Here is a 20,447-nt window from a genome sequence, read left to right as displayed (position 1 = left end):
ACTTTAGTCAGGAGCACTCTGAATAAAAGGTGGTAGGACAGTCTGGGCCAGAGGTTGTCCACAACTGTGATCAGCAATGCACCCTTTACTTTTTTTTGTAGTGAGCAGCCAATTCGTTTAAGCATGCAAGCCCTTTACATTTTTATGCTTAAAGGGGCCAACTTGTGCGTGGCCTGCACAGGAACTTTTGGGTTGCTGCATGGCCGTACAGCTTAGAGGGAACATAGGTAATCAGTACCACTCTGTGATCAACTGACAGGAAGGCAAAGCAAGTAATATGAGCAAAAACAAGCTGGTTATTCATCTCAGTTGCTGTTCAAGGGATCTTGCTGTGTGCAAATTGTCTAACACGTTTAACAATGCAACAGTGACTACACTGCAAAATAATTAATTGAATATAAAGAGCTGTGGGATGGCAGATGAGGCATCATATGAATACAAACTCTTTATCCATTAGCTTTTCTTTCTTTTGGTTGGACTGGTTCATTGTCATGAGTTGCTAAAAAATACTGAACATTATCTAGCTGTTAGACTGACAGACAACCCTAGTGCTTAAATCATAAAATTGTAGTTGGATTCAACTGCCCCAACACTCAAACCTATTTTAAAGCATCTGTAAGTTATTAAAGAAAGGTCCTGAACTGAATTCATTTTTGTAAGGTGCACAAAAAAATTTAAACAGATGGCACCAACAAAAGACTATTTCAGTTTGAGCCACGTAACTACATACAATATCACACCCTGCCTTTAATCCAGTGATGAACTCTTCTTAAAAAATTCTACACATTCAATCAGTGCATCAACAATTAAAAGTGGCAGTAAAACATCCTTCTTTCATCTATCTGATCTGGCTTTTATCATCACAAACAACACTCATTGGGCAGATCTGCCACAAATCATACTACTCAGAAAGGAAGGAAAGAAAATGAAGACTTGCATTTATCCAGCCTCTTTTACAACCACAGGATATCCTAAAGTGCTTTACAGCCAATGAAGTACTTTTGAAGTGCAGTCACTGTTGCAGTGCACGACATGCGGCAGCCAATTTATACATAGCAAGATCCCACAAATATCAATGTGTTAATGATCAGATAATCTGTTTTAGTGATGTTGGTTGCGGGATAAACATTGGCCAGAAAACTAGGGTGCACTCCTCTGCTTTTCTTCCAAACAGTACCATGGGATTTTTTTCAATATTTTGTATTCGTTTGGGGGATGTTTGTGTCGCTGGCTATGCCAGCATTTATTGCCCATTCCTAATTGCCCTTGAGAAGGAGGTGGTGAGCTGACTTCTTGAACCGCTGAAGTCCTTGGGGTGTAGGTATACCAACGGTGCTGTTAGGGAGATCCAGGATTTTGACCCAGGGACAGTGAAGGAACAGCTTTGAGGAGAACTTGCAGGTGGTGGTGTTCCCATGCATCTGCTGCCCTTGTCCTTCTAGATGGCAAAGATCGCGGGTTTAGAAGGTGCTGTCGAAGGAACCTTGGTGAGCTGTTGCAGTGCATCTTGTAGATGGTACACACTGCTGCCACTGTGCGTCGCTGGTGGAGGGAGTGAATGATGAAGGTAGTGGATGGGGTGCCAATCAAGCGGGCTGCATTGTCCTGGATGGTGTTGAGCTTCTGTAGTGTCGTTGGAGCTGCACCCATCCAGACAAGTGGAGAGTATTCCATCACACTCCTGGCTTGTGCCTTGTAGATGGTGGACAGGCATTGGGGAGTCAGGAGGTGCGTTACTCGCCACAGAATTCCCAGCCTTTGACCCGCTCTTGTAGCCACAGCATTTATGTGGCTAGTCCAGTTCACTTTCTGGTCAATGGTGACGCTCAGGATGTTGATAGTGGGGGATTCAGCGATGGTAATGCTATTGATCGTCAAGGGGAGCTGGTTAGATTCTCTCTTGTTTGAGATGGTCATTGCCTTGCACATGCATGGTGTGAATGTTACTTGCCACTTATCAGCCCAAGATTGGATATTGTCCAAGTCTTGCTGCATATGGACACTGGCTGTTCAGTATCTGAAGAGTCGTGAATAGTACTGAACATTGTGCGCTCATCAGCGAACATCCCCACTTCTGACACATGGAGGGATGGTCATTGATGAAGCAGCTGAAGATGGTTGGGCCTAGGACATAAACCTGCAGTAATGTCTTGGGACTGAGATGATTGACCTCCAACAACCACAATTACATTCCTTTGCATTAGGTATGACTCCAACCAGTGAAGAGTTTTCCTCCTGACTCCTATTGACTCCAGTTTTGCTAGGGCACCTTGATGCCATACTTGGTCAAATGCTGCCTTGATGTCGAGCGCAGTCACTCTCTTCTGGAGTTCAACTCTTTTGTCCATGTTTGGACCAAGGCTGCAGTGAGGTCAGGAGGTGAGTGGCCTTGGTGGAACCCAAACTGAGCATCAGTGAGCAGCTTATTGCTGAGTAAGTGCTGCTTAATAGCACTGTTGATGACCGCTTCCATTACTTTGCTGATGATCGGGAGTAGACTGATAGAGCGGTAACTGACCTGGTCAGATTTGTCCTGTTTTTTATGTACAGGACATACATGGGCAATTTTCCACATTACTGGGTAGATGCCAGTGTTGCAGCTCGACTGAAACAGCTTGGCTCGGGCCGTGGCTAGTTCTGTAGTACAAGTCTTCAGTACTATTGCCAGATTATCAGGTCCCATAGCCGTTGTACTATCCAGTGCCTTCAGTCGTTTCCTGATATCATGTGGAGTGAATCAGATTGGCTGAAGACTGGCAACTGTGATGCTGGGGACCTCAGGAGGAGGCTGAGATAGATCATCCACTTGGCACTTCTAGCTGAAGATGGATGCACTGATGTGTTGGGCTCCCCCATCCTTGAGGATGGGGATGTTTGTGGAGCCTCCTCCTCCTGTCAGTTGTTTAATTGTCCACCACCATTCACGACTGGATGTGGCAGGTCTGCAGAGCTTAGATCTGATCCGTTGGTTGTGGGATCACTTAGCCCTGTCTGTTGCATACTGCTTCCACTGGTTGGCAATGCAAGTAGTCCTGTGCTGTAGCTTCACGAAGTTGACACCTCATTTTGAGGTATACCTGGTGCTGCTCCTGGCATGGCCTCCTGCACTCTTGATTAAACCAGGGTTGGTTCTCCAGCTTGATGGTAATGGTAGAGTGGGGGATATGCTGGGCCATGAGGTTACGGATTGTGGTTGAATACAATTTTGCTGCTGCTGATGGCCCACAGCGCCTCAAAGATGCCCAGTTTTGAGTTGTTAGATCTGTTCGAAATCTATCTCATTTAGCACAGTGGTAGTGCCACACAGCATGATGGTGGATACCCTCAATGTGAAGAAGGGACTTTGTCTCCACAATGACTGTGCGGTGTTCACTCCTACCAATACTATCACGGACAGATGCATCTGCGACAGGTAGATTGGGGAGGACAAGATCAAGTACGTTTTTCCCTCGCCACCTGCTGCAGACTCAGTCTAGCAGCTATGTCCTTTAGGACTCGGCCAGCTCGGTCAGTAGTTTGTGCTTCCGAGCCACTCTTGATGATGGACATTGGTCTCCCACCCAGAGTACATTTTATGCCCTTGCTACCCTCAGTGCTTCTTTCAATTGGTGTTCAACATGAAGTAGTACTGATTCATCAGCCGAGGGTGGGGGTGGGGGGGGGGGGGGCGGGGGAAAACGGTAGGCGTTAATCAGCAGGAGGTTTCCTTGGCCATGTTTCACCTGATGCCATGAGACTTCATGGGATCCGGAGTCAATGTTGAGGACTCCCAGGGTCACTCCCTCCTGACTATATACCACTGTGCTGCCATGTTTGGTGGGCCTGTCCTGCCGGTAGGACAAGACATACCCAGGGATGATGATGGCCGTTTCGGTGCCTAGGTTGATGCTGGGTGGTTCGTCCGGTTTCATTTCTTTTCTTAGACTTTGTGGCGGTTTGATATAATTGAGTGGCTAGCTAGGCTATTTCAGAGGGCATTTAAGAGCCAACCACATTGCTGTGGGTCTGGAGTCACATGTGGGCCAAACCAGGTAAGGATGGCTTTTTTCCTTCCCTAAAAGACATTAGAGAACCAGATCTATCTGGTTCTGCCTGCGAGGTCCGACAGGACCTCAGTATAATGTCTCACCTTAAAATATGGTACCTCCAACAGTGCAGCGCTCCCTCAATACTGCATTGCAATGTCAGACTAGATTTTTTGCTCAAGTCTCTGAAGTGGGACTTGAACTCTCAACCTTTTGACTCAGATGTGAGTGCTACCACTGAGCCATAGCTTAAAACAAAAATACATTTTCACAAATAAAAATGTCGCAGAGGGGGAACACTTTGGTGACAATGGATGACATATTGACCTCACAATGAGGGAGGCCTGCATAACCTGCATTTGCAAGAAACACAGTCACCCACTTCTGTCAAGAATTCAGCATATTTGCAAAACTGAACTGAAAAAAAGCTATCAGAAAATAAACACCAAGACCTTCTGTAAACTTTAATCAATCTACATTTAATCAGTGATTATTCATCATTTAAATATAATTTATCATACACCAAATATCAAAAATATTTGGTTCGTTTAGTTTCGCATTGTAATATTTTTGAAGCAAACAGCAATCTCACTCTCTTAAAACACATCTGCAAGATGGGATCTATAGGCAAAAGTAACTGGCTGGGGACAGAGAAATTGAAAACTTCTATTAATTTATATTAGAAATTCTTTACTAGTGTTGTCAAGAGTATTAAGATAAGGCTGGCAGCCAAAATATCCACAGTTAGTCCCCAATCTCAGTTGAGGCACCAAGCAAAGGCCAAAACAAAGGACTAGAACAGAACATGTGCAGAATGAGTCGCCGTGGAAGGTTCCCAGTTCTCCCCATTATATCAATGGGAGCTCAGCAGCTGATCATCTGTGTGTATTTTTAGAATGGGATAGGATATTTAGCATGGGGAAACCTAGTGAGAAGAGGAGGAACAAACACTGGAACAATTTTTTTAAAGAACCTTTTTACTGATCTCCACAAAAGAACAAGGAATGTATCAGCAAAGTATAAAGATATAAGTGAAAAATTACAGTCTTCACAAACCTGTGGCTCCAAAAGCATCTAAACATTCCAATGGGTTGCGCTCTTGAGCCAGAACAGCAAGCGTACAGAATATTAATTGTCTGCAACATAAAAAGTATAGCAAGTGAGCAACAAGTAATTTTTTGATATACAGGGCTTTAAGATAGTTTGTGAAAGTTATCAATCGGTAGGCTATAGGTGGAAAACAATACAATTAGAATGATTGGTCATAAGCTAAAAACAAATGCGTTGAGACAGAAAATTATCCCTTTTAATAAAAGGATTAGTCAAAAGGTGTACCATATATGCCACAGTAGTATGTTGCATCATAATTAAAAAGCCCTAGTAACATGGAAAATAATGAGATATATGCTAGGATTTGGGACCATTTAAGTACAAAAGTCACGTTTACTATAGTCAGCAATCTGTGCCATTTAATTTGTAAACATGCTTTGCCATCACCAGATTTATACAGTACATATATTATAAAGACATATAAAACAATTGTGCACTAACTTAGGAGCCAAGCCAAAGCTGCCCTGTGCATATCATTGTTTAAAATAAGTCAGATACATCACCTGTTAGGTTTCATTTTAGGGTTAAAGAAAGAGTCTGTTTTTTGAGGAGTCATGTGGTTTGGAAAAACATGAACATCAGTATCGACTTCTTTCATCACTTCAGTGGATGGCATTTGCCCACTAGTGGCTGAAATGGAGAAAGACTGTTAGAAGAAATGATGCACAGCACAGGAGGGAAGAAGCATTTTGGAAATGTAAGTTTTTAAGAGATTCCATTTAAAGGATTAGGTCATATGCCTCTTTCTTCCCTCCTTTTGGGTGACAAAACAAAATACATTGGATTAGTGAGGCAATCATGTGAAACAATTATTATAAAATGCTGTAAAGCTACTTACTTTAAATTAAAATATGCCCACTATATGTGCATTGTTGTAGTTACAAGTATATCTTTCTGAGAATTTTGTTGAATGCATTTCGGTCTAACCATTGAATCAGGTTTTCTAAATAGAATGAAATATAGTCCACTTGATTATTAGGTGTTCTGCACCTTTCTGACAGTGGAAGCTACCACTGAGTGAAGCTCAGATATTCGGACAGCATCAAATTCATGAGCCAACAAGCCAGTTGTATAGACAACTTAAGGTTTTACTGTCACTTTCCTCCCTCTCCTCTTGATGGCATCAATTCATTGCTGGCTTTCATTGGTGTCGTCACAACCTCCCGTACCTTGCCATCATGGGCATCACATGTGAATGTCAGCATTGAGCTTCAGCAAGCTATTACACTTGAAGACATTACCAAGCTCAATACAATCCTCACTCAACATCTACACACACTCACTTGGTCTTAATTGGGATGGCAAACTGTGGCTGCTTTGCTCCTCCTTAATCCAGGGTTGCTGAGACCAATTCTGACTGATATAATAAACTGGATGAAGATGAAGAAGGCCATCCTTGTTGCTCATCCATCTAGAAAGGCAAGCCCCCAACACAGCAGCCAACTGTTCCTTAATGGTTCCAGGGTTTTCACCTTCACTACCCTACCATTCCACTCTTTGTGGGGAATTTCTGACATCAGTCCCTAACTTGCTTTTAACTGGTGTAAATCTGTGTGCCCTTGGACTGATGTCATGTTTTAAGTTTGAAGAACAGTTCCACAGCTAATTTGTTCTTTACCATCTTAAATAAATATCCCCAATATCAACCTTACCCCATCACACCAACACCCGCCCCTCACCTCAGTCACCTCAGTTCAAGGTTTTTTCAGATGTTCCTCTGATGATAATAATCAGTCTTGTGGCTCTTCCCTGAACTGCTTCCAGTAGCTTGCTTGTCTCCTCTCTGTGACCAGATTTGGGCAGGGCACTCATAGTATATTGACCTGAGCGCGACACAGTATAAGCACAACTTGTTGTGACTTGTGCTCTACAGTTTCCGCTATATAGTTCAGCATTCTCTGAAGAGAAATGGGGAAGCCTGTATACACATATGCATACAAATTTGAGCCTGAAATCCACAGCTCCGCTTATGACTTTTTTTTTGCTAAAAGTCAATTTCCACATCCCAGGGCATCTTATTTTAAATATTTTAGAACAACTCAACTATGATTCAAGGCCACTGCTTACAAAAACAATTTCCTCCCTACAAGTTTTCTTTCCTCTTTTCTGAAGCCGCTGAGTTTTAGGTATTCTTCCATAGAAAGGTCACGGCACAGAAGGAGTTCATTCAGCCCATCGTGTCTGCACCAGCTGAAAAACTAGCCGCCCAATCTAATCCCACCTTCCAGCACCTGGCCCGTAGCCTCGCAGGTTACATCAGTTCAGGTGCAGGTCCAGGTACCTTATAAATGAATTGAGGGTTTCTGCCTCCACCACCAATCCAGGCAGTGAATTCCAGACATCCACCACCCTCTGGGTGAAAACGTTTTTCCTCATGTCCCCTCTAATCCTTCTACCATTCATCTTAAATCTATGCCCCCTGGTAATTGACCTCTCTGCTAGGGGAAATGGGTCCTTCCTGTCCATGTTATCTACGCCCCTCATAATTTTGTACACTTCAATTAAGTCACCCCTCAGCCTCCTCTGTTCTAAGGAAAACAACCCTAGACGGTTCAATCTTTCCTCATAGCTGCAACTTTCAAGCCCTAGCAACATTCGTGTAAATCCCCTCTGTACTCTCTCCAGAGCAATTTATGTCCTTCCTGTAATGCGGTGACCAGAACTGTAAGCAATACTCCAACTGTGGCCTAACCAGCATTTTATACAGTTCCAGCATTACATCCCTGCTTTTGTATTCTATATCTCGGCCAATAAAGAAAAACATTCCATATGCCTTCTTCACCACTCTATCTACCTGTCCTGCCACCTTCAGGGACCTGTGGACATGCACTACAAGGTCTTTCACTTCTTCTACCCCTCTCAATATCTTCCTATATACTGTGTATCCTCTAGCTTTGTTTACCCTCCCCAAATGCATTACCTCACACTTATCTGGATTGAATTCCATTTGCCACTTTTCCCTCCATTCAACCATTGATATCATTCTGGAGTCTACAGCTATCCTCTTCACTATCAACTACACAGCCAATTTTTGTGTCATCTGCAAATTTCCCAATCATGCCTCCCACATTTAAGTCTAAATCATTAATATATACCACAACAGCAAGGGACCCAACACTGAGCCCTGTGGAATGCCACTGGAAACTGCTTTCCATTCGCAAAAACATCCGTAGACCACTATACTTTGCTTCCTGTCACTGAGCCAATTTTGGATCCAACTTGCCACATTCCCCTGTATCCCCATGGGCTTTTATTTTTCTGACCAGTCTGCCATGTGGGACCTTGTCATATGCCTTACTAATGTCCATGTAGACAACATCCACTGCACTACCCTCATCAATCCTCCTTGTTACTTCCTCAAAAAATTCAAATTAAGTTAGTAAGACACAACTTTCCCCTAACAAATCCATGCTAACTATCCCTGATTAATCCGTGCCTTTCTAAGAGATAGTTTATCCTTTCTCTCAGAATTGATTCTAATAATTTATCCACTACCGAGGTCAGACTGACTAGCCTATAATTATTTGGCCTACCCCGCGCACCCTTTTTAAACAATGGTACAACGTTCGCAGACCTCCAGTCGTCTGTTATCGCGCCTGTATCTAGTGAGGACTTGAAGATGATCCTCAGAGCATCCGCTATTTCTGGCCCATTTCCTGCACCTTTACCCTCACACCTTTCCCTCCCTCCCAGAACCGCAACAGGGTTCCCCTTGTCCTCACTTTCCACCCCATCAGCCTCCATATCCAAAGGATCATCCTCCGCCATTTCTGCCACCTCCAGCATGATGCCACTACCAAACGCATCTTCCCCTCCCTTCCCCGTCAGCATTCTGAAGGGATCGTTGCCTCCGCGACACCCTGGACCACTCCTCCATTACCCCCACCACCTCGTCTCCGTCCCATGGCACCTTCCCCTGCAATCGCAGGTGTAATACCTGCCCATTTACCTCCTCTCTCCTCACTATCCAAGGGCCCAAACACTTCTTTCAGGTGAAGCAGCGATTTACTTGTACTTCTTTCAATTTAGTTTACTGTATCCGCTGCTCACAATGTGGTCTCCTCTACACTGGGGAGACCAAACGCAGACTGGGTGACCGCTTTGCTCAGTCTGAAAGCTTGACACCGAGCTTCTGGTTTCTGGCCATTTCAGCACTCCCCTCTGCTCTCATGTTACATCTCTGTCCTGGGATTGCTGCAGTGTTCCAGTGAACATCAACACAAGCTCGAGGAACAGCACTTCATTTACCGATTAGACACGCTGCAGCCTGCCAGACTGAAACGGAGTTCAATAATTTCAGAGCATGACAGGCTCCCCTTTTTATTTTTAGTTATTTTTTCCTTTTTTGGTTTTTGTATTTATTTTATTTTAGTTTGTTTCTACTGTGCCTAGCCACTTTTTTCATGTTTGTGCTTGGGGCCAGGCTGTTCAGTTTTCTGTCCATTAACACCCTCTCTGTACTAATGCTTTGTCTTTCAGCACACCATTAACATATCGTTTGCCTTTGCTCCATGACCTTCTGGCCAGTTATTCTCTGTGATCTTGTCCTATCAACACCTCTTTTGTTATCTCTTGCCCCACCCCCACTTTACTTGCTTAAAACCTTTTACATTTCTAATATCTGCCAGTTCTGATGAAGGGTCACTGACCTGAAATGTTAACTCTGCTTCTCTATCCACAGATGCTGCCAGACCTGCTGAGTATTTTCAGCATTTCTTGTTTGTGTTTCATATTTCCAGCATCCGCAGTGTTTTGCTTTTATTATCTGCTATTTCCTGCCTGGCTTCCTTTAACAACCTGGGATACAATCCATCTGGCCCTGGCGATTTATCCATTTTCAAGGATGTCAGACCCTCTAGTACTTCCACTCTCATTATGCTTATCGTATCTAATATTTCACACTCCTCTTTTACAGCAATGTCTGCATAAACCCTCTCCTTTGTGAAGGCAAAGACAGAAAAATAATTAAGAACCCTGCCCACATCTTCTGCATCCACGCATAAGTTCCCTTGTACATCTCTGATAGGCCCTACCCTTTCCTTAGTTATCCTCTTGCTCTTAATTTACTGATAAAATATCTTTGAGTTTTCTTTGATTTTACCTGCCTTCTCTTTGCTTTCCTAATTTCCTTTTTTACTTCGCCCCTGCACTTTCTATACTCCTCTAGGTTTTCTAAAGTATAAGGATTTTTGTGACTGTCATAAGCTTTCTTTTTCTGCTTTATCTTACCCTGTATGCTTCTAGATAACCAGGGGGCTATAGATTTGGCCATACCACCCTTTATCTTTGTGGGCCATGTCTACACTATCCCTGTAGAATCTCGCTTTTGAATGCCTCCCATTGGTTTGCCACTGATTTTCCTTCAAGCAGCTGTATTCAGTCCACTTTCACCAGATCACCTCTCAGCTACTAGCCTTTTGGTATTTCAACCAATTCTTCTTGTGGAATCTTAAGACACCAAAGGAGAAATTTTATAGGCCCTGCAAGAGTGGCTTTGGTGGTGTGCAGGATGATTTAATTAGACGTGAACTGTTTTATTGGATTTCCAACGGTGGGTTTTTGTATTGCCATTAAGTCAGCAGTGTGTTTGCGGTGGTCCAGGTCTCCCCCCACATGGTGGCGGATTGCAGCTTTGCATGCATTTCCATACCATCAATACTCATTACCCTACACTTGGTTCATATTAAGGCCTACCTTTCAGATTAAGTTAGCAGTGAATGGTATTCCCAAGCCACACGGTTCACGTTCGTTTAAATGTGGCATACGCCAGTTGGGTTTGTGCAGTGGTGTCCGAAATCAGTGGTTTCAAGGCTTGAACTCAATGGCTTCAGGAAGGCTAACATTGGAATGGATGTTTGGCTCCAGGCTCGGCACCAGCAAGGACAAATCTTCTCAGGTGCTGGCAGGAAAGGCATGGAGGTGATTGGGGGCATGGAGGAGCAGGGAAGGGATGCTGCCCAGTGCCTGACATAATGTGGGTTTTGAAGCCCAAAAAAAAATTATGAGGAGTGGTGGTTGTTGGGTGAAAACTGAAAATTAAAGAAAAGCAAGTTCAAGGATTTTTTATGGTTGCGATCAACAGATAATTACGGAGGCTGCTGATACTTGAGGCTTGCAACACAGAAAGATTTATAGAAGTGTGGTTCATGGTGCTTCTGAGAGTGACGGTGGGTCCCACCTATGAAAGTCCGCCCTCGCTGCATGATGGCACGTGTCTCCTGTGCCCATCGCTGCACCTTTAATTTGCATGTAAAATGGGGTGCGAAACTGGAAAAACGGCAGTAACGGAAATGCTGACAACTTCTGGTTCCACTTTTGGAAACACCGGCCCAAGTGTCAGCAAGATGCAGGAACAGGAATGGGCCCTTGTGCATGTTCCATCATTCAATGAAATCACAGCCAAACTGAAGCTGCCTTGGCTACATATCCTTTTATATCCATTCATCCAATGAGCTGAGCCAGATCCTGTTCTCACCTGATATTAGTATGGCATATTTCCCAGGAGGCAGTGAATAGCAGGAGCAGAAACCATGGCTGAGGTTTCAATTCCTTAGTCTATAAGTGCTGAGGTCAACTGATGGCCTAATTGCCACCTAGATTGAGCACAGACTGGGTTAGCTGATCTCAAGTGAGGCAGCTGTTGGGGTATTAGTTGGTACTGAACACCTGACTAAATATTCTAACAAACACACAGTTAAAAACAATTTCCCTCCAGATTTCAAAAGACTCCAACCTACTTCACGCACCTCCAGTGAAACTGGCTTCTGTGTCTCCTTTGTTCAAATGTCGTGTTATGTGGCTGATCATGTCTGTTCTACGAGCAATGGTGGCTGAACAGACAATGCAGTGATAGTGTGCACCAATCCTCACTGGGACCTGAAAACAGCAAATTACATTGAAACAAAAGTTTTGTCACCAAGGGTTTTGACGTTTCTATTTTTGTATTTACAAATTTCCCCACATATTCTTTTCTCAATGTGATCACCTAAGCCATGCCAATAATGTAACGGAACAATAGGGTGCCTTTAAAGAGGTGATAGTTCAGGTACAGTCAGGTACATTCCCATGAGGGGGAAAGGTAGGGCAAACAACTCCAGAGCTCACTGGATGACAAAAGTGTTAGAGAGAAAGATGAAGCAGTAAAAGGGTGCCTATGACAGATGTCAGGTGGATAATACAATTGAGAACCAGGGTGAATATAGAAGGCTCAGAGTAGATGAAAAAACAAGTAAGAGAAGCAAAGACAGAGTATGAGAAGAGATTGGCAGCTAACATAACAGGGAATCCAAAAAATGGGGCCAGTTAGGGACCTCAAAGGGGATTTACACATGGAGGAAGAGGGCATGGTTGAGGTACTAAATGAGTACTTTGTCTCTGTCTTTACCGAGGAAAAAGATGCTGTCCAAATCATAGTGAAAGAGGAGGTAGTTGAGACCCTGGATAGGCTAAAAATTAATAAAAGAGGAGATATTAAATAGACTGGCTGTACTTCAAGTTGGTAAGTCACAGTACCAGATGAGATGCATCCAAGAACACCGAAGGAAGTAAGGGTGGAAATTGCAGAGGCACTGGCTATAATCTTCCAGTCCTCTTTAGATACAGGGTGGTGCCAGAGGACTAGAGAATTGCAAATGTTACAACCTTGTTCAAAAAAGCGTGCAAGGATAAGCCCAGCAGCTACAGGCCAGTCAGTTTAACCTCGGTGGTGGGAAAGATGTTAAAACGATAATTCAGGACATGAAGTCAAATTAACAGTCACTTGGACAATGTGGATTAATTAAGGAAAGCCAACAGGGATTTGTTATGAGAAAGTTATGTTCAACTAATTTGCTCGAATTTTTTGATGAGCTAACAGAAAGGGTTGATGAGCATAATGCAGTTGATGTGGTGTACGTGAACTTCCAAAAGACATTTCATAAGGTGTCACAAAAAGCTTATCGGTAAAGTTAGAGCCCATGGAATAAAAGGGACAGTAGCAGCATGGATACAAAATTGGCTTAGTGACAGGTAACAAGTTGTGAACAGTTGTTTTTTTGGACTGGAGGTGGGTATACAATCGGGTTCCTCAGGAGTCGGTGTTAGGACCCCTGCTTTTCTTGCTACATAATAATGACCTAGACTTGAGTGTACAGGTCACAAATTCAAAATTTGCAGATGACACAAAACTTGCAAGTATTGTGAACTATAAGGAGGATAGCAATAGACTTCAAGAGGACATGTGCAGGTTAGTGCATGAGTGGACGTCATGTTACAGTTGTACATAACGTTGGTTAGGCTGCATTTGGAGTACTGTGTGGAGCCACAGGAAATGGCCGAGGTCTTAAGTGAATACTTTTCGTCTGTATTTACCGTGGAGAAGGTCATGGAAGCTAGTGAGTTCAAGGGAGGGAACAGCGATATCCTGGAGCATATCAACATTACAAAGGAGGTGATGTTGGTGGTTTTGAAGCGCATTAAGGTGGATAAATCCCCAGGGCCTGACCAGGTGTATCCAAGGATGCTATGGGAAGCAAGGGAGGAGATTGCTGGGGCCCTGGCAGAGATTTTTTGTATCATCGTTAGCCAAGGGTGAGGTACCGGAAGACTGGAGGATACCTAATGTTGTGCCTTTATTTAAGAAGGGCAGCAGGGATAAGCCAGGGAACGACAGGCCGGTGAGCCTTACATCAGTGGTGGGAAAGTTATTGGAAGGGATTCTGAGAGACAGGATTTATATGCATTTGGAAAGGCAAGGTCTGATTAGGGATAGTCAGCACGGCTTTGTGCGTTGGAAATCATGTCTCACAAATTTGATTGAGTTTTTTGAGGAGGTGACTAAGAGGATGGAGGAGGGCAGGGCGATGGACGTTGTCTACATGGACTTTAGCAAGGCCTTTGACAAGGTCCCGCATGGTAGGCTGGTCCAGAAGGTTTGAACACATGGGATCCAGGGTGAGCTAGCCAATTGGATACAAAATTGGCTTGGTATTAGGAGGCAGAGGGTGGTAGTGGAGGGTTGTTTTTCAGATTGGAGGCCGGTGACCAGTGGTGTGCTGCAGGGATCGGTGCCGGGCCCTCTGTTGTTTGTCATATATATTGATGACTTGGATGTGAATGTAGGGAGCATGATTAGTAAGTTTGCTGATGACACCAAAATTGGTGGTATAATGGACAGTGAAGGTGGTTGTCTAAGGTTACAACAGGATATAGATAAACTGGGAAAGTGGGCAAGGGATTGGCAAATGAAATTTAACGCGGAGAAGTGCGAAGTGATGCATTTTGGGAAGTTAAACCAGGGTAGGACATATACAGTGAATGGCAGGGCCCTGGAGAGTGTTGTTGAGTAGAGACACCTTGGGGTGCAAGTACATAGTTCCCTGAAAGTGGCAACACAGGTAGACATGGTGGTGAAGAAGGTGTATGGCATGCTTGCCTTCATCGGCCAAGGCATTGAGTACAAGAGTTGGGACGTCATGTTACAGTTGTACTTAACGTCGGTTAGGCTGCATTTGGAGTACTGTGTGCAGTTCTGGTCGCCGCATTACAGGAAAGATGTGATTAAGCTAGAGAGGGTGCAGAAAAGATTCACAAGGATGTTGCCTGGTTTGGAGGGCTTGAGTTATAAAGAGAGATTGGATAGGCTGGGTCTGTTTTCCCTGGAGTGAAGGAGGCTGAGAGGGGACATGATAGAGGTATATAAAATTATGAGAGGCATAGATAGGGTAGATAGCCAGAGTCTGTTTCCCATGGTAGGGGTGACTAAAACTATAGGGCATAGATTTAAGGTGAGAGGGAGGAGGTTTAAAGGGGATCAAAGGGGTAAATTTTTCACATAAAGAATAGTGGGTATCTGGAATGAGCTGCCTGAGGAGGTGGTGGAGGCAGGAACAGTAGCAAAATTTAAGAGGAATCTGGACAGGTACTTGACTGAGAAAGGCATAGAAGGATATGGAATTAATGCAGGCAGATTAGAATAGATAGGAATTATGGTCGGCATGGACGCGGTGGGCCGAAGGGCCTGTTTCTATGCTGTACGACTCTATGACTCTAAATCAATGAAGGTGGCAGGGCAAGTTGAGAAAGTGGTTAATAAAGCATACAGGATCCTGAACTTTATAAATAGAGGCAGAGAGTCCAAAAGCAAGGAAGTTGTGATGAAGCACTGGTTCGGCCCCAACTAAAATACTGTATCCATTTCTGGACACTTTACGAAGGATGTGAAGGCATTAGAAAGGGTGCAGAAAAGATTCACGAGAATGGTTCCAGAGATGAGGAATTTCAGTTACATAGATAGATTGTAGAAGCTGGCACTGTTCTCCTGGGAGAAGAGATTAAGAGGAGATTTGATAGAGGTGTTCAAAATCATGAGGGGTCTGGACAGTGTAGATAGGGAGAAACTGTTCCCATTGGTGGAAGGATCTAGAACCAGAGGACACTGATTTAAGGTGATTGGTAAAAGAAGCAACAGCAATATGAGGAAAATCTTTCTTATGCAGCAAGTGGTTTGGCTACGGAACGCACTGCCTGAGAGTGTGGTTGAGGCAGATTCAATCAAGGCTTTCAAAGGAATTGGACAAATATCTGAAGAGAAAAAATTTATAGGGCAACGGGGAAAAGGCAGGGGAGTGGGACTAAGTGAGTTGCTGTTGCAGAGAGCCAGCACAGACTCAATGGCTGAATGGCCTCCTTCTGTGTTGTAACCATTCTATGAGCCTATGATGGCAAATAAATAAATGACAGCTTTCTTCATGTTGAGTCATGGAACTGTGCCAAGTCCAACTCACTGCTGAGCAATTGTAGAAACATATTGAGATACTTGGTTGACATTCATAAAAATCATGTATCCTGGAGAGCCTAAACGTCAGTACCTGAGAATACGGCATCAGTAGGGATACATTTTTGGATTTTGAAGCAATTTCTTTAATCTGTTCCAGTTAATCATTACTACATTGAGATGTTGAGTGGAGGCACATCCACACCAGAAAATAGGGGAACAAAGTCACCCAGGCTTCACTTGTGCATACTATAACCTTAAAGAGAAGGAAGGAAAGGGGGCTAAAAGAGGTAGAAAATGCTAGTAACTTGTTTATAGCTCAGGTTTATGTACTTGTGGTCCATCATCAAATGTACAAGAGAATAATAAATAGTCAAGTGTGACTCAAAGGCAATAATCACCTGAAGTACTGGGCATCAATGTATAAAAGCACTAAATCAAACAACCATCTATATCCTAACGTGATCACAGCATTGAAATTATTCAAACTATTAAATGCCACATACATTATTGTAGTTTTCTTCAATTTTCAAGCATTCAGCAATGGGTGTCAGCTGAATATCCATAGCTTGGAATGTCACATGTAGTTATTGAAAGATTGCTGATTGCAAGATTCTCAAGTGCTAATCTAGTCAATTACTGGGCAATCAATATCAACACAGGCCATTCATCCCATCACACCTGTGCTGGCTCTTTAGCTGAACCCTCTACATTAACCCATCCATCTGCCCTTGTCCCAATTCCTTTCACATTTTTCCTTTTCAAATATTATCTGATTACCGCTTAACAAGTGTTAGTCTCTGATTCAATAGTCTCTTATGGTAAAGTTCCAATAACCTTCTGTGTGAAAACAATTCTTCTACCTGCTCCTTTGTGTCAGTGAATGTTTCTACAGATAATTTACACATATACACATACATACAAAATACATGAACAGATCACATTAACCACATTTGACATTCATTAATTTAACTTTACATTTCTGTTACCTGCTCTCCATTGAGGTTAGTTTTCATTCGCCGGCAGGACAAATGACATATGCACATTCTGTAACCTGTTGCAAAGTGAATTTAGCAAGAATTAATAAGGTGGGAAACAAAAATCTACAGTAGCCTCTGCCACTGGCTTGTGTAGCAAAATATTTGGAGAATGTAAAATTAATCATTTTGTTGACATTTTTAAAATAGTGTGCTTGGTTGCCAAATATTTTTTAAATACTTAATGTGAACAACTTTGGACGGTGGTGGTGGTGAAAGAGATGTCGTTTAAACTACTTGCTTAAGTGTTGCTTTCAAGCTCTCCTTTATGAAGTGCTGAAAAACATCTTAGCTTTAAACACCAGGAACTGATAGGTGAGGAATTTGGGGGTTACAAATTCCCAATTTATCAATTTCCAGCATCCGCAGAATTTTGCTTTTATTTTGTTATCCCAATTTATCAATCCCTGATACAGGACATCAAAGTATTTTGCCATCTGACTAACACGAGATATGTTTCAAGTTTACATGGCAAGTTCAGATTATCCATTGCAATGCAGAAGGCACTGACACAAATTCTGACTATCCCTTGAGGAGAAAAGCTGGAAGCTGCATGACGGGTCGAAGTAAAAGATCCTATGGCACTATTCAAAGAGAAGCTAGGGCGTTTTCCTGGTGTGCTGGCCAATTAATACAAATCAATCAAGAAAGGAAATTTCTCACTGCTGCTTGCAGAGTAATGCTGTGTGCAATTTAGCTCATGCGTTTGCCCACAAAACAAAAATTACTGCAGTTCAAAAGTAAATCATTGGCTGGGAAGCACTTTGAAGAATCCTGAGAGGTGAAAGGCACCACATATATTCAAGTAAGTGCTTTCTTTAATGAAGAAAGTTACAAAGTTTGCAGATTGTTATGATCATCTAATTCATGGTTTGTATTAATATTTTACAGGTCACTTTAAGTTTGGAGGAATTAAATGTGTAGCCCTAAGAATTTCAAAAGATTACAGACCACCCAAGATTTAAAGTTCAAAGATCTCTCCATGAGTGCTTACAGAGACAGAGTTAGAGAAGTAAAACAGCAAGGTGGACTTGTTTAGTCGGTAGTTAAAGCCAAAAAGTCTGGAAGGGATTGCTCTGTCGTTGTTAGCAATATCAATTATTCATGTAGGTATCAGAAATCAAAAAGATGTTTTAGAGTTGGAAGTAATGAACTTACATTGCAATCTGGGACATCCCACATGTACCATATTGCGATGGAGGTAGATGATGCAGGGGGATGCCTTTTGTTCAGGTTTTTATCGATCATCTCTGTGTGCTACTCACAGTCAGTTGGTGGGAGAAAGAAGTTGGCTTTGGAAGCTGCTGGACTCTGGAATAAAGTGGCCTTCAGAAACCAGGGGTGTTTGTGTTTGGAGTAAGGTCCATGCTCAAGCTGGAAATCCAGATTAGTGAGGTTTTGAAAGAAGGTTGGAGGATTGCCTAGTTGGATGCTAGTGAGAGAATCCCCAGGTGATCTCATATCTCGGAAAACAGCTGAGAAATGAAGGAAAGTCAAAGTGAATTCCTAAGAACTGTGGTACACTTTGGACTGGTCCCAGGAGAAGTGAATAAACTGCCAGGATACTGTAACATACAGGGGAACTCTTGGGGTGGAAGTAACAGTCAAACGGTAGTGTTCTATTGAGATTTAGAGTTTGAAGTACACGTCTTCATGTTCTGTTAAGATTTTAAGTTTAAAGTATGTGTTTTCAAATTGTAAGGTTCAGTTAGCAAAAGCAAAATACTGCGGATGCTGGAAATCTGAAATAAAAACAAGAAATGCTGGAACCACTCAGCAGGTCTGGCAGCATCTGTGAAAAGAGAAGCAGAGTTAATGTTTCGGGTCAGTGACCCTTCTTCAGAAGGTTAAGTTAGTAGTGTTTTGCTTTGTTTAACTTGTACGGTAAAGCTTTTGTGTAAAATATGAAATCTTGTGGCGTAACTCGTTAAGTAATAACTGGGAATTTGACTTTCTCTTTTTAAAAGTTAACAGTCTCTAACGGGATTGTAACAAGATGTGAAAAGTGAATAGACAAGCACAACAGCTATTGTCTAGTGATGCTGTGTGAGGTGGATTCTGGATGCCTTGCTTGGATTCTTTGCGATTAAGACGGCAGGATATATTGCAGCATTGAGACTTATGTGGGTTATAATTCGCACAATGTTATGCTAGTTGTCATCACAGCCGCAGTTGGTATGTTTTGTACACATTCGAGTTTGTGTATCGTTATAGCCTCATATTACAATTCCTTAAATGTTATGTAACTTTTCAGTCCCAATAAACAAATGATCAAATCATGTTTTACCATTTTTTTTAACCAACATGGTGGAGATCAGTAGATTAGAAGACGCATGTCCTGGTCATAACAAAATGGTCCCCCCACCACATTCCAGATGTTGTGCGAACAATGCTCCCTGTAAGCTATGCATGTGCAGCAACCTGGAAGGTACTGCGCAGGCCTCTCACAATTTGTCCCATTGAAGATACTGCGCGTCTGCAGCTGTGCAAAAATATTTAAAGGTATCACGCACATTCAAATGAACAGGCCACACGCAATGGAAAAAATTTAGTGGGACATTGCTTGCGAACATCCAAAATTGATGGGTAGGAAAAAAGCAGCTGGTCCATCAAACCCGACCTACACGTCATGCCAGCTGAAGCATGTTAACTAGACACTTCCAACATACCCCCAGCCCACCTTGCAACTATGTTGCACCTGGGTGAGGCAGAAACCAGAAAAAAGGTCATACGTTTAGAATGGATCAAAGGATTAGTACACTCAATACGATCGGTACCCAAATATTACAATAGAATAAATAATCCAGAAACTGTCAGCCAACAGTGCAGAACTTAATTGGAACAACCAGTTCACTTCGAAACAAGGGCCATAAACCTAATAAAAATTCTTCTTTTGTTTGTGATTTTCCCTCTACAGCTTCAGAGAGCATAAGAACAAATCCTTATTCTGCTGCACCCAGAACATTTACAGGCTCATGGACTAGTTACAGTAGAGATTGTTCGTAGACTGTCTGTGGCTGGAACAGATTTACTGCTAGGCAATTATTTGGCTGGGGAATAGGGTGGTAGCTACCCCATAGTCTTAGACCAGCCAAATGAGGTCAAGGAGATGGAACAAATACAGGAGGATCTCCCTGGTGTATTCCCTGACTGTGTAGTAACCAGGTCCATGGCTAAGCAAGCTCCGCCACAGAGAGCTGAGCCAGTAATTCAGCCACTTTACCCAGAGGTTTGGCTGGTTGAAAATTTTTTCTGGACATTTAGGAGAGGAGAAGGAGGTGTACAATAGGTCCTCCCTGATTGAAGCTCAGTAGGCAGATCCTGATTCAGATCCAGTGGCCAGAATGCAGCCAGATGGCTTTTGAAAAGTTGAAGGCAATTTTAACAAACGAACCTGTTTTGGCAGCCTCAAATTTCAACAGATCCTTTAAAATGGCTATTGACGCCAGCAATATCAGAGTAGGAGCGCTCTTACTCCAAGATGACGACTCAGGCCTCGAGGGGCCAATTGGCTATTTTTCA

General features: G+C 42.9%; 1 protein-coding gene across 8 annotated transcripts in view; it reads right to left on the bottom strand.

Moving 5' to 3' along the window:
• trmt1l (tRNA methyltransferase 1-like) overlaps positions 1 to 20,447 on the bottom strand; it is an 84,653-nt gene that overhangs the window by 38,146 nt on the left and 26,060 nt on the right. For all 8 annotated transcript variants that reach the window (XM_068037433.1, XM_068037434.1, XM_068037429.1 and 5 more), the window contains 4 exons: positions 16,878 to 16,942; positions 11,882 to 12,011; positions 5,639 to 5,765; positions 5,082 to 5,161 (listed from right to left, as the gene is read on the bottom strand). In XM_068037433.1, the coding sequence (XP_067893534.1) occupies positions 5,082 to 5,161; positions 5,639 to 5,765; positions 11,882 to 12,011; positions 16,878 to 16,942 (402 nt within the window). The remainder of the gene's footprint in view (positions 1 to 5,081; positions 5,162 to 5,638; positions 5,766 to 11,881; positions 12,012 to 16,877; positions 16,943 to 20,447) is intronic.

This window comes from Heterodontus francisci, chromosome 8 (assembly GCF_036365525.1).
Source record: "Heterodontus francisci isolate sHetFra1 chromosome 8, sHetFra1.hap1, whole genome shotgun sequence".
Taxonomy (NCBI): domain Eukaryota; kingdom Metazoa; phylum Chordata; class Chondrichthyes; order Heterodontiformes; family Heterodontidae; genus Heterodontus; species Heterodontus francisci.
The sequence above is the reverse complement of the archived record's forward strand: the minus strand, read 5'-3'. Positions and strand labels throughout refer to the sequence as shown.